At 36.2% G+C, this 14,614-nt stretch overlaps 1 protein-coding gene across 9 annotated transcripts in view; it reads right to left on the bottom strand.

Moving 5' to 3' along the window:
- LRBA (LPS responsive beige-like anchor protein) overlaps window positions 1-14,614 on the bottom strand; it is a 424,097-nt gene that overhangs the window by 117,403 nt on the left and 292,080 nt on the right. For all 9 annotated transcript variants that reach the window (XM_074867473.1, XM_074867476.1, XM_074867474.1 and 6 more), the window contains one exon: window positions 533-673. In XM_074867473.1, the coding sequence (XP_074723574.1) occupies window positions 533-673 (141 nt within the window). The remainder of the gene's footprint in view (window positions 1-532; window positions 674-14,614) is intronic.

Here is a 14,614-nt window from a genome sequence, read left to right as displayed (position 1 = left end):
TGCCTTCCCAAAGAAATTACTTTCTAGGAGATAAATCGCCTTTCAATTTTATGGAAAAATGCATTGTTTAACCAATACATTATCAATATGTAGCATCTCAAAAGTTACTTCCATACACATTGCAGCAGATTTTAAAAAATTAATTGTTTACATCACAGAATTTCATGATCATCAGAGACCAACTCATTTACACTCATTAGGAGGTGAAAACTAAATATCTTCAGTAAGAACCACAAATGTTCAGTACATGATCCAGTCAGAAAATATGCAAGGAAGGAAATTTAACCACGTTTATAGTATAAAAATGTAGACTAAAAAGCGTTTTTTAAGGAGAAAAAGCTTTACTGATTTGAAAAGGATGTACTGTAAAAATTAATATCTTCTGCTCAAACTTTGGAATACATTTATCCTATGCTACTGATTACAATGAGTAGAAAATTTCAGTACTCTCCTATGCCATTGAGTTTTAGTTTCTTCATTTGTTGCTTTCATTACCATTTAAAGGAAAAGCATTTCTAAAAGATATACTTACAATTCTTAATAACCACGTGAGTGCAAAACTTGCAGTTGAATAATGTGTGCCATAGTGAAATTTTGGAACCTGATCATCTTCCCACGATTCATATCTCTCGGCAAAGAACGCTGCTCTCTTTGGGTTCAAAGCTCCAATAGGCTACAAGGTTTGTAAAAATAAATACATCAAGTAAATAAAGATAACATGATCTATGATCACGTCATACTCCCCTCGCTCTTTTTGGTGACCAGAATTGTCAGTATGCATGGAGAAGACTGGGTCTGGTGTTTTGCAAAAGCAGATGTTGGATTCTGTAAGCACCTAAACAAATCTGTGTATTTCAAACCAGTATTCTATGCACACGCATATGGCTGGCTGGAAAAAGGTCTCTTTTGCATTCATATGGGCTTCATTTCTATTCTATTTCATTTCTATTTACTGCTGATTCAAGTCAATGGCTAAAAACCACTGCACAGTGGAATGTCTTGCACAAAGAATTGTTAACTTGTGTACCTGGACATACGTGTGCATGTTAAATACACTAACAAGCAAATGGTAAGCAACAACAAGAAACATCTTTGGACATTTTGGAGGAAAAAAATAATGACCGATAGAGTGGAAGAATATTAACATGCATTTGGAATTTTGATAGTCCTTATCTTGTTTCTATGTTTTCCAGTTACCATCCCAAGGCAAGTTTTACCTAATGGATAAAACTTGAAACTTATAGACAAATAGACAAATAAAATAGCAGAATTTCTATATACAAACAAATATAAAGAAACAAATAACACATGCGTGACTAAAAAAGTCTATCACACTTTCACCAACATTGTTATTCTTTGTTCAGCGCTCACCTAGGACATAAACACCCAGGGATTTATTTAAATGTAAGAAATATAATGTTTTGTTAGCTATAGCTGTGTATTTCTTCAGCAGACTTTTATATAAAAGGATTTGGAAAAAATGAGTATAGGTCGCATAAATCACTGCGAAACCCAAAAGTTTAGCCATTCCACATGTAAAATGCTGTAAGGGGTCTAAAAGATCTTTGTATATATGTGCAAAACCTATATGCAACACAATTTTTTTGTATACATACTGAGCATACTGTTTGTATGTTATTAATGTAAATGATGCCCATCTGTACAGGCAATGGATGCACTGAAGTATAAATAAAGAATAAACACACAGAAGTATTTTCTTTTTTCTGTTCTGCAAGAACAAATATACTTAAGAATACACTACAAAGTAAGGAAAAACTTTAAAAGAAAAGTGCTTGAACGAAAGTATCAGTAACCTAGTCATTAATTCAAGCATAGTTCAAGGGAAAAACTATGTCTGCTATTCCGATTATTATTATTATTCAAATAACTGCTTCTTTGCAGCTCACGTGAAATTTGGCATACAGACTTCAAAGTACTTTCTCTTCTAGGACAGATTAGATCTATGACTGACCTAAGATCTAATCTTACACTTTTTACTTAGAGTGGCTTTCACATTGCAGTAGGATAAGGAAAACATCTTAGGTTAATTACTATTTTTGCAGTTCACTAATTTGAAATATAACCCTTTAAAAGAAGTGGTTCCTGTACAAAAGGATTTTTATCTGATTTAGCAAATTTATTCCAGGGAAGAATGAAACTGACTCCAAGAAGTCTCTTTGTTGCAAGAACCATTTTGGAATCTCCATCTGTACTGATTTTCCCTAAAGACTCAGCCATGCTTGAGGGAAAAAAGAAGAAAGAAGGTCATTGGTAGACAAATTATATAAATTAAAAATAGAAACAGTGTTGTGCTGTACGGTTCTGTAAGATTTTATGTATTCTCTTTATCTGCCCCTATTTTTATTACTCTCCAAATGAGTATAGCCCAAATCAATAGTTATAGAATTACATTCCTTGAATATAAAGCTAAACCCAATTAGAATTGATTTCATTCTCTTTAAAAAAAAAAAAAAAAAAAAAAAAAAAAAAAGGTATCATGCAGAGATCCATATAGCCAGAATCCACAGTATTGATTTTGGCTGTTATTGTTACAGTTGGTTTCTGAAGCCTGCAACAGGACAACTATCAAGACATGTCACATTTATTTGCAAGCAAATAAAAAAAGTCCCCAAATGAAAGAAAGCTTAGGGAAAAAAAAAAGAACTGTGGAGCTGTGCACTGACAATGATACACTATCAGCTTACTCAGAGAAGTTACAGTGGGAATACACACATTGAATTATACATTACACGAATGCACTGATTTATTGTGGTAATAACATCCACCTCATTAAAAGATTCTGCTTTGCTGCAGTTGGAGGGCTACATATTGTTTACTGCTATAAATTAATGGCAGAGCACAGAAGACTGTAGAACCCTTCTAACAATAGATCTGTAATGACAGTGCTGTATATCACAGCTTCCCCAGCAGCTTCATAATAAAATGGAGACAATGTATTGGGCTAATACATTCTACCAGGCAGGCCCATATTTTTCTGACAACTGCTTCTAAGGATGAGGTGATTCTAGTGTTACACTGCACTGTGAACAGTTAACTAAGCTTGAGCTGCAGAATAAAGCACAGAGAAGGAATATTCAAATACCCTCTGACTTTTAATTTAGTAAAGAAATTAATTGAAATTTTGTAATTATTTCGTATTTCAAAATTAACAGAGAATCATGATTACATACTGGATTCCCTCCCCTGTGGGTAAACTCCAAGGGAAAAAGAGTAACTCCAAACTAAGCTATGCTAGATGTAGCTGTGAGACCACAAATTTACACTGTTCAACATGGTTTTCCTATGGCTACAGACCACTAAGGAAGAACAAGCTGAAAAGCTTTCATATCCAGAAATTCCAGAACATATTTTCTTTGCAGTAGCTCTTTTCAGAGAGGAAAATTAGCTATTAGTTCACCAATTAAAAATGCTTCTTTAGATGGGGGGGGGGGGGGTGTGGGGTGTGTAGAGAAAGTAGAGATGGAAAAATTCCAAGAAGCAAAAACAATGGATGAGATTACAGGAGTCAAGACAAAAAAAGAAATAACTTATGGCTGCTAAGTTTTCAAACTGCATTGAAAAATTAATAAAGCGTAAGGTATTCGTTTCAGAATTCATTCAAAAAAGGGTCCAAACTGGAAGAAGAATTGGGGTGAGGAACTTTTTGTTTTTCTCTTTTCCAAAGGCATGATCACCTGGATTTTGACCCAAAGTGGTTCTTATAACAAGTGCTACAAGGTATTCCTAAAAAAAACAAACGCATTTGGTATTAATTTTTCAAGTGCTCTCAAATCTAGGAATGCCTCAAAATAAATAAACCTCACATTTTGACCAAGAACTGAATACAGTAAGTCTCACTGTTTGGACCAGGCCTGCTTGCTTTCTTTGAGACACAACAAAGAAAAATGGTTTGTTGAAAAATAACTGAGAAAACACACTGACTCTTACCATCTACTGCTGTTAAATATGTCCAGATGCTATCGTGTACAGTTGTATTTGTTGGTTCTTAATCTTACCCTGTGCCAGACATTGGAACAGTGGCTCATCCCGCCTCCATTTTCAGAAGAGGCCCTGTTGCACCCAACAGAAGAAAGCAGAATGCTCACTGCTCCTCTACATAGGGCAGAATATCTCCTGGATTCTGTCGTTTGTGTCCAAGAACACATACATTTTGGAAAATTGCTAATGACCTAACATAAGCAGACCGAAGTCTTATGAAGAAAGAATTACGATATGTTTATTTATAGTTACACATTTAAGAAGAAAAATAGGTGCTTTTTATTCCTATCTAAAGTGTTTTCATTTTTTAAATAGTGCTACTCCGAGTAAACAGACATACCCTGTTCTTAACCACGCCGCCTTTTGTTATTGGCTTCTGTTATTAAAACAAACATTACCACTTTTACTGTCTGCTGTCCATTGTAACACTGGGAAGAGTTTTTAACTCATTAATATTCAAAATCCATGAAATACTAGAGTACTGTGGCAGTAAATTGCATTTAATTACTGCAAACAGTAAGTAGTCAAGATACCATAGTTTCGTCTTCACTGTTAACTGTTACCTCGTTTGGTGAAGACAGCAATCTGAACAATTACTACTGGAAATCAGGAGATCTGTACAAGTGCCTGTGAGTTCTGAAAAGTAGGCGGTTCCAGGAATGAAGTCCATGCTGACCAGTGCAAACAGAAATATTTAAAAATTAATTAAAATATTGTTCTTTGAAATTTGTGTTTCAAAACTTCTTCACCATGCAAAAATAAAAGAAAGAAAGAAAGGTTTTTTTAAAAAAAGAAAAAATGGGGAAAAAAAGAAAAAATGCTTTTCCGTGTGATTGCTTATAGTGTTTTCTTATCCACAACCAACCAGGTATTTGGATTCCTGTGAATACAATTGTCTGTATCATTGAATTATGTTTTGTAGCATCTTTGCCAAGTATGATGTTTGTTTTTCATGCATTTTATTTTCAAGATGACTATCTGGTTTTCATTACTGATATTTTTCATATATTCATAGGGCTTAAAGGACCAGGGGGACCATTAGGTCATCTCATCTAGCCTTGTGTTTGTATGACAAGCCATTAAATGCCTTTCCATTACATGATTTTGAGCCCAACTGTTTATACTTGATTATAGCATGAGCTGTATTTGGCCAACCTACTTTCCAGAAAGGCATCTGACTCTCGAGCATGTGGACAATCTGCTATTTTTCTTGGAAGCTTTTTCTACCGATAATTGTGATCCTCATCCTAAAAAATACACACTTCGGTTCGGCTATGAATTTACTGGTGTGTTACCAAAGAAATCTTATTACACTTCTCTCTGATATATCACAGAGCCTCTACTTACCCAGTATCTTCTGTATATAAAGATACTTAGAGACTATAATTAGACTTTTTAATAAACAAAAGAAATTGAGCTCTTCAGGTCTTCCATTTTAAAGGCAATGTATTCTAATGTACAGATCCATATTCAATTCGTAATATTCAACGTATTCTAACATACAGATATCTGAAATGTGTTCAATGTTCCAGTTAACACTGGATCTTACTGTTGTAAATATGCTGAGTGCTGTATACTCTGCTGCAATCTAATCACAACTGCATTTTTAGAGGGCTGCTTGGTTAGTTACTTCATGTATTACCAACACATAATTAACTCCCAGAACTAGACAATACTGGTGGGACTTCCTGATCATCTGAGTAAAACTCTTTTTCCGAGACAGAGGACAAGATGCAAGGGTTTAATTATACCCAAACTTTATTAACTTAGGTCTACTGGGAAATATCTGGGAATAAACTCATATCATGTAGATCACCACTCTTTCATCTGTCATTTTTGTGTTTGAGAAGAGCCACAAAATGCCATACCCCCCTCTGAACCTACTCTCACTCACTACTAGAACTCACCATTCTTCCTCTCAAACAACTGAGTACTGCTTTCTTAAAAATTAGGTCCTGCAACTCCTCCATCTTCTTTAGAGGGCATCTTACCTTTAACACATATGTAACTCAAATTCATTAAAGAACCATATCTCAAAGAAAAGAACACACACAATGATCTGCTGAACTGTTTGAACTCATTGATCAACTAAACTTTTCCTTGAGCTGCTCCAGGAAAGACATAAAAAATGGAAACTATTTACCAAGGAGAATAACAATCCTTACCAATTCATTCCCAAAAGCACTGGTTTCACAGCAGATGCCCAAATCCTACACCAAAGGCTAGGCTAGGAGGGGGGAACTGTGAATTTGGATGTCAATACTTGGCTGAAGCCAAAGGGACAGAACTTGACAGAACATTTGTATTCTTCCCCAGTAAGTATTTAAGTGATACACAATAATTTCTGCTCCAATTCTAAAGTGATTTACTATTTTTACTATTAATTCATATTTTATATTATAATATTAAATATATTTATATTATTCATATAAATAATATTTTAGTCACTTTATAACACTCAGTTTTTGAGAACTTCAACACAAGCAGCTACTTGAATTTTATGTGGTTTCTTAGCGAAATAAGGAATCCTATGGTCAAACACCTTTTGTATATGCAATGTTGAAACTGTGCAGTAATTATAAATATTAGTGAGTGTACTCTACCGATTTTGACATCAAGATATGAAATCAGAAAAAAAATCATATAGCTGTGCTGCCTTCTCTTCCAATCACTAAAGTCTACACACACCTCTGGTGAATTTGTTGAGTAGACATCCTCTGGATATTTGTTAATGGTCCTTCTAGTTGAGCTTCTTCCCCTTTAGAATTGGCAGGTCATTATACTCATAGTTATAATTCTAATCCATTATTCTGAATATAGGTATTTCAAATAATTATGATACTTGAAAATTTGCAGGGAGAAGATAAAAAAATGGGGCAATAATGTAAAGCAGGTTCTGAAGAATATTTTCTGTTCTTTTTATGTCAACCTTAAACTAAAATAATTTTCAGGTATAGATAAGAGTTGCAAGCAAGCAAGACTGCATGTGGTCCACAGAGAACAAACAAACAAAAAAGCCGTAACTACTCTAGTTACAAAGCAAAGAAAATTATACCTTCTCATATAATTAAGTTGCTAGTTTCGTTGCTTCAGGGAGCAATGCAGAACAAATATAAATGGGTTTAAAAAAAAAAAAAAAAAAAGACAACTAGCCTACCAGTCCATCAGTGGCCATTAAACATGACTGTCTAAATTATTTCCCCACTTTACAAAGTAGTTAAGCTTGTGGTTGCCAAAGGTGGGACGTTATCTGAAGGAAAGGATGATGCTTTACGTGCCCTCTTTCTTTTCTTTTTTACTAGGCTCCTGCTACTGGCTCTTCATAGAGGCAAGAGATTGAGCTAGATGAGCTTCTGGACTTACAACTTCCTATGAAATGACTCAGCATCTTCCCACATATACAGGCTGGTGCACATGATGCAATAAAGCCCATCAAGAGCACTCCAGTATAACAAACTTGCAGTTACTTTTACATGCAAATGATTTCTTTACTTAGATATATCTTTTTATTTACACTACTGAAGAAACACAGATAAATGGCTACCAGCCACCTCATTTAATACTTGCACACACAGCTCAGGGTGCAGACAACTATTTCCCAGCAGCTCCTTTAACTAAGTGACAAGTATAACCAGCTGACTGTGATCAGCATTTTTATCAGATGTAGGATCCCTGGGCATTTCCTGGCGCACTGCATATGGGATGAAACTCCGTAATCCTCTTATCTCAATGCTTTCTAAAACAAAATTAATAGAATCTGTACATGCTAAAACCACTGAGCTTTTTTATGTAAACATGCTTTTTTAAATAGTTGTCAGTCCTTACAAGCTTTCTTTGAAAAGACCCTATTTACCAGAAATCACATCATGAAATTTACCACACCACATTATATTACAAAAAATTCTTAGAAGCTCAATTTTCTATTGTAGGGAAACTGAGAATTCAATCAAGGCCTGGAATAAAAGCAGAAGATAGTTGCGTGCATGCAAATAAAATTAAAAGTATTTGTACATATGGCTTATTATTAAGATTTTTTTTAAGAGCTTACACATTTCTTTGAGATAAGAACAGTCAGGAAAAACTGATCTAAAGGTGGTCTAATAACTAGAATGTCTGAACATGTCAACATAAATAATATTTAATGGTGCAAAACACGGAAGATTCTCAAAGTCCACAGTTCAAAAATGGATCATACACAAATCTGAAGCATAAAAAAATGAAGAAAAACAGTTTAGCAATATTAGCAATGTTTTAGCAATATATTAGTGACAGGATACACCTTCCGGTCACCTAAAATCTTGGAAGGATTTGAATTCAAAGGAAAAATCTCCATGCCATCATATTACTAACAATAGTATCAAATGGTATTACAACCATCTGTAGCAGATTCCCAACAAGGCACTGCTGAACTGCAAACTGGCAAACTAATTAAGCACACATACACTTTTACATAAGGTTTAATCAATTGTTCAGCACAACTGAACTGCGTATTTGAGGTATTACTACACCTCAACACTACCAGGAAGGCAAATTGAAGAGAGCTGTTGGGTGTTGTACACTTCCAAAAGGTCAGGGAGAAAGGAAGCTACACGTCCCTGGGAATCATGTGGAGAAATCAAGCTGCTTGCCGGTAGTGAGGAGGGTAACAGCATTGTAGTTGCCTTACTTAGAAAACAACCCTGCCAGCCAAAAGCAACCATTTGCATATACTATCCATGACATAATTTGTCAAGTGAAAGAAATCCCTGCATCATCATTCATTTATTTGAAAAAACAAAACAAACCCAAAAACCTCAAACCCTTTATGGATTTCAAGAAACAGGGTTTAGTGAGAAGCTGAATGCACTTGAATGCAGCAGAAGATGAAAAGATTCTCTCTCTGCCTTCCCTTCACAGTCCATGCTCCTCTGCCAACACATCATACAAGCCACTGTCACAGAAAACAGCACTCACTATACCTAAGACCAGATCTACAGTAGACAATCGGAACTAAAAGCATAATCCTTCTGGCTTGTACTAACAGCACAGAACCTCAAGCTAAAAGCTGACATGAATTTGCATTTTCTGTAGATTACACACTGTCAGGGCACACAAAATATACCTTATTGTGTGTCATGTGTAAGCACCAAGCCCTACAAAAAGAGCAGCAGCAGGCTAGAAAGATGTACTTGGGAAAGTATGAAGAGTTTTTTACTGTAATCTGTACTGTTTCATAGAACTATTACAATCCGATTATATCAATCCTGAAAATAAATAGTCAGCTAAGAGCCCATCAACGTATATTTTTTCACATATGCATTGCTTCACTCCTAAGGTAAATTCATCCATCATTTTATTTATTCCATAAGATCTCCTGATTAGTCAGCCATCATCTTCAATTCCACCCAGATAGTATTATCAGAAAGTTTTATCTGCTCCCTTTTTGTCTTCTTTTTCGGATTACCATATATGCTAAACAGTATAAAGTACAGAAAAGACCTCTGGAATGCCAGTAACTCCCCGCTTTGGAAACTAACCTTGTGTTTCTGACACTGAGGCAGTTTCAACTGGTTGGCTGGATATTATATGTGAATTATTTTTTCTTAATCTTATTAGACTACTCAACTCAAGCTTTTAGGATCATACCATCTTCTCCTAGTGATCTTTTTCTATCGATTTCCTTCACTTGATCCTCACTTTCATCTGCTGATAATTTGAGTTTGAGACAGACCATCTGATGTGTCCATCAAAGTAAGTCCACAGCCTCAGAACCACCATAAACTCCTCCTTAAACAAAGATTATAATTATTATTATTTTACCATGTTCTCATTTTCTTTGAGCACTATTTTTATACCTGGATTATCCTTTGACCCCAACAGGCTTCCCGCTCCTAAGAGTTTGATCAACTCGGTTTTAGACGGCTCCAGTATGAGACAAAACCCATCCTCATTTCCAGTATGAGTGCAATTTTCAACTTAGCCACCATAATGCTCGTTCAGAAATCTGAATTACACAGATGTGTGCTGTAGCAGCTCATCATCTGCTGGAGTTCAAATGTATGAATATAAAAAGACAAAGAGACTGTATCAAGAGAATAACATTCACTTTACATTAGGAAGACAGAAAACACACATTTAAAATGTCTATGGCCCAAGACATGTGTGTGAAATTACTTTATTTTGATTGCTAGTACATTTTATGACCAGACATGTGCCCCATGGTTTCTTGTGATCATTTAAAAGGTCATGAACCTCACTCAGTTCATTTCCAATTAGAAGATGACATATGTTCAGGGCATGTAAAATTGAAACAAGAGCAGGATGGACAATAACATCAGATAGAAATAAGAATAGCATTTTAAATATTCATTGATTATTTTGAGTTTATGTTTTTCTTGTCTATCAGAATTTCTGCATTCCAAACAATATTCCTCCTTGAGACAGGGGAAGATTAAGATTATTAGGCTCATTACCAAAATGATTTTTATTAATCCTGTAAATTTGGCTTTTGCTCTCATACCTAAATAAGTAACAATTAAAAAAAAAAAAAAAAAAAAAAAGATTAAAAAGAATTAAGTGATCTTAGAAACTGCTATGTGCATCTGAAGTGCAAAGAGTATGCTTCTTGTGACTTCAAAAAATAAGCTTCTAATGGGAAAAGAAGAAAACAGGGAAAAGAAAGAACACTCACATATTCTTTAGAGGAGATGTATGACACAGAGAATAACCAACTAATGATAAGGGGAAAAGACAAAGATATAAAAAGATGGTTATGACACTATAATAGAGCAATGGAAATTCCTAGAATATTTAAAAAATTCTGTCTAGACTAAGAGTAGGATTTCAGGAAGTATGTTTAATGGTTGGCATAGATGATCTTCAAGGTCTTTTCCAACCTAGATAATTCTGTGATTCTGTTTTGATAACTCATTTCAGAGATGTATTTGGGTGAAGTTTAAGTCTCAGCAAGTCTCTATAAGAGCTGTGGAGGAATAAGCAGTTAAACATGCATGGAAATCACATGTTTATTCTGAAAAAGGTCCCGAGATAGATGCTCCATGAAGCTCAAACCAACATTCAAAGACAGAGATTTTTATGCTTGTAAGTGAAATAAGTGCATATCAAGCAGAGATTGATACTAAAATCCAAAAGAGTTAGAACTGCTTCAGACGCAGCAGACAGTTTAGCGTCTCGAAGGATCGTGTCTAAATCGGATTTCCAATCCCGTCAGGATTTGGTTCAAAGAAAGAAGCCGTGGGGGTGGCCGCGGTCCAGCTTCCCAGCGGCACTGCCGGGATTGGTGGGTGCGGCCCCTGTCCATGGTGCTGCTCGGCCCAGCCCGGCGGGCCCCGGGGCCGCGCCCTGCCCGGGGACCTGACCATGGTGCTGCAGAACCAACCCTGGCACCGCTGGCACCTTTGTCTCCTGACAAAGTTGGCAAATGTGCTAAAGGAAATGATCCAACGGATTGATTCAGGTGTCAGAAAGGAAAATTGACTGATTTCATCATTCACAAAAGTCCCCGACGGGATCTGTCTGAGGGTTGCTGGCATTCGAGAGTTGCAAAATCACTTTCCCCCCATTTACAAGTGGGAAAAACTTCTGCTGTTAAACCAAAACTTTTCATGGAAATATAAAAGACTATGCAGCACTTTAGTTCTAATTCCGCAATAGATTTCCTGGTCCAAACAAAGAAAGCCCGTAATAGTCCGAAAATTATAGCACTGTTCTGGGATGTGAACACGAGAACTTCACACTCTTACACAGCTTTCTTCAAAGAGGGACTTGACTTTTGACTTCTGATATCACAAGCAAGAACCCCAAGCACATTTACAATTCCTTCTACTCCCCCACCCCTTTTAAAGCTCGGTCTCTTTATATTCAAAGAGGACAGACTGGGAAGAAACGGTCTCTGTTCTCTCAGCTAGATTTTGCTCTTTTATGGTTTCCTAAATGGCACCAACACATGCATCCCCAAAAACGAGGTACTGCTCAGAGTATTGCTTCCTGTTTGAATGCTTCTCGTCCCCTAGAAGTTTCTTGTAACATGATGACATCAAATGTCTAGATATGTTGACCCCTTTGCACAAACAAGTATGGACATCAAACATACACCTACAGCAAGGTGATAAAGCAGTTTCTGTAATAATTTCTCTCAACTGCTTCCTATTCTGCATACAATTTTAGAGAGGGTAGAGTGTCCTCCTCAAAGAAGCAAGTTGCATTTCACAAAGAAAGCACGAGAACTTGTTATCTGATAATGAAGAGAATCTGATAGATATACTTTATACTAAAAATATCAAAATCCTTAGCAGACTAACAAATGAATAATGAAAAATGTGTCTCCTTTTCAGGTATCAGGGCTTCAGGCTGACTGCAGATGGGGGCTCGTCTTGATATCTCTACCACTGTTTCTTGAGGTGATCCAAAATTCTAGAAAATATACTCGACCTTTTCTTAACAGCCAGAGAGTTTGACACAAAGTTTGAAATATTTTATTTCCTGTACTGTCCTGTTTTAAGCAGAGATTCACATGGAATGCCCTGAAAGGAAAATATTTGTACCTTCCTTCCAAGTTTATCCTGTCTGGCTTTGGAATGCTTTTTAATGAAGTGATGTCTTTTGTCACAGGTACAGATGACGAATTTACTGCCTGAAATACCAGTGACAAGACAACCAGGGCAGATGCTGAGCCCAGCAGTGTCAAGCATCATAGGTTTCAGTGCCAAAATTGCAGATGTAATTGTCTATCAAAATAAGTTACCACCACTTCACCCACTATTGTTAGTACTCACACTTCCTCTCACCTTCTTTTAGTGTCCAATTTTGGAACACGCTTGATGCTTAGAAGGACACGGAGTCCTTCTGGTGTTTTTATCAGTTTTAACTGGGAGTAACCTGCATTGATTTTGTGTTGGTGCATGAGCTGAATAAAACATAATTTTCATTTCCTACATGAAAAGCACTGGTTCACAGAGTGCCTATACAAATTTTAATGCCTCTCTAGACAAAAAGATTTCTCTAAAAAATTTGAAAAAGTATAATAGGTGCACATCAAAACTTCCGTTACTTTCTGGCTCTTTGCCAAGGGGTAACGAGATAACTAAGCAAATTTCATGTGCATCCCACTCTGTTTCCTTACAGGGGAAAATACAAAGCAGAAGTTATATGTGCAGTGAATTTATGCTCCTGAAATGGGCACCCTGCAACAGAATTCAGGCTGGCATGCTAAAGAACAGTCAACAGTGAAGTTTACATTAGAACAACAAAACTAGTCTAATTTGTCATAGTAAAAAAAAAAAAAAATCTATTACTTCTCTTCTGTCAAAGTGTATTTGATATCAGTGGCTCCCACATACCAATTAAACACCTCACTTCACTGAAGGTAAGAGCTATTTGTTGCTTCTGTACACTTGACTGGAAAAGAAGTCATTACGTACATAACAGCCACTATAAAATTGATGATGATTTAGCAAATATTGCATGAAAATGATAAAAATGAGAATAAAAATATTATTATGTACACATGTAGCTATAGTGAAATCAAAAGAAGATTTAAGAACAGCATAATTTTCTTTTTCTAGTAGTGTTGGTTTATGATCTTACAGAAATTTTGTGCCTTATGAAAGAAAAATTATCAACAGCTACTTGCATACTGCAAGATCTTGTAACAAACTTTTGAGAGTATAAAATCATGCTTTGATATCTCAGTATTTTCCATGTATTTTTACTCCTATTTTTTTTCCTTATCCAAGTCCAGAAACACAAAGCAATTTATTGCTTCCACTGAATAAAGAAAATGAAAAAAAGTGCTTTTGAATAACGTAAGTAATGCAGAAAATGGGACACATTCTGGTGGGAAACTGTGTCTGTTGTATAAATAAAATATATGCAGCTATAAATATAATATGTAATACTCATTCCAAACTATAGCCACCTCTTAAGAAATAAACACTCGAGTCAAAGCAGGGTAACAGACTGGCAGTGCACTCCTGGCATTTGTCAGGAGCATTCGTCAGGCTGACAGTAATATTAACCACAATCCATTTCAGTTGCTTTGGTTTATCATTGTGTGACTGATGTTCAAAACAATGCCATAAGAAGCTGCTTAAATAAAGTGTTGGTTTAACCTATACACTGCAGTTCTGTAAATCTGTACTAACTGTGGAACTTCTAGCTAATATATTAACAAAACTGTTATTCATATTTGACATTTGGGAAAGGGGAAAGGGGAAAGGGGAAAGGGGAAAGGGGAAAGGGGAAAGGGGAAAGGGGAAAGGGGAAAGGGGAAAGGGGAAAGGGGAAAGGGGAAAGGGGAAAGGGGAAAGGGGAAAGGGGAAAGGGGAAAGGGGAAAGGGGAAAGGGGAAAGGGGAAAGGGGAAAGGGGAAAGGGGAAAGGGGAAAGGGGAAAGGGGAAAGGGGAAAGGAAAGGAAAGGAAAGGAAAGGAAAGGAAAGGAAAGGAAAGGAAAGGAAAGGAAAGGAAGGAAAGGAAAGGAAAGGAAAGGAAAGGAAAGGAAAGGAAAGGAAAGGAAAGGAAAGGAAAGGAAAGGAAAGGAAAGGAAAGGAAAGGAAAGGAAAGGAAAGGAAAGGAAAGGAAAGGAAAGGAAAGGAAAGGAAAGGAAAGGGAGAGAGAGG

This window comes from Strix uralensis, chromosome 4 (genome assembly GCF_047716275.1).
Source record: "Strix uralensis isolate ZFMK-TIS-50842 chromosome 4, bStrUra1, whole genome shotgun sequence".
Taxonomy (NCBI): domain Eukaryota; kingdom Metazoa; phylum Chordata; class Aves; order Strigiformes; family Strigidae; genus Strix; species Strix uralensis.
Note: the sequence above shows the minus strand (reverse complement) of the source record. Positions and strands in the feature narration are given on the sequence as shown.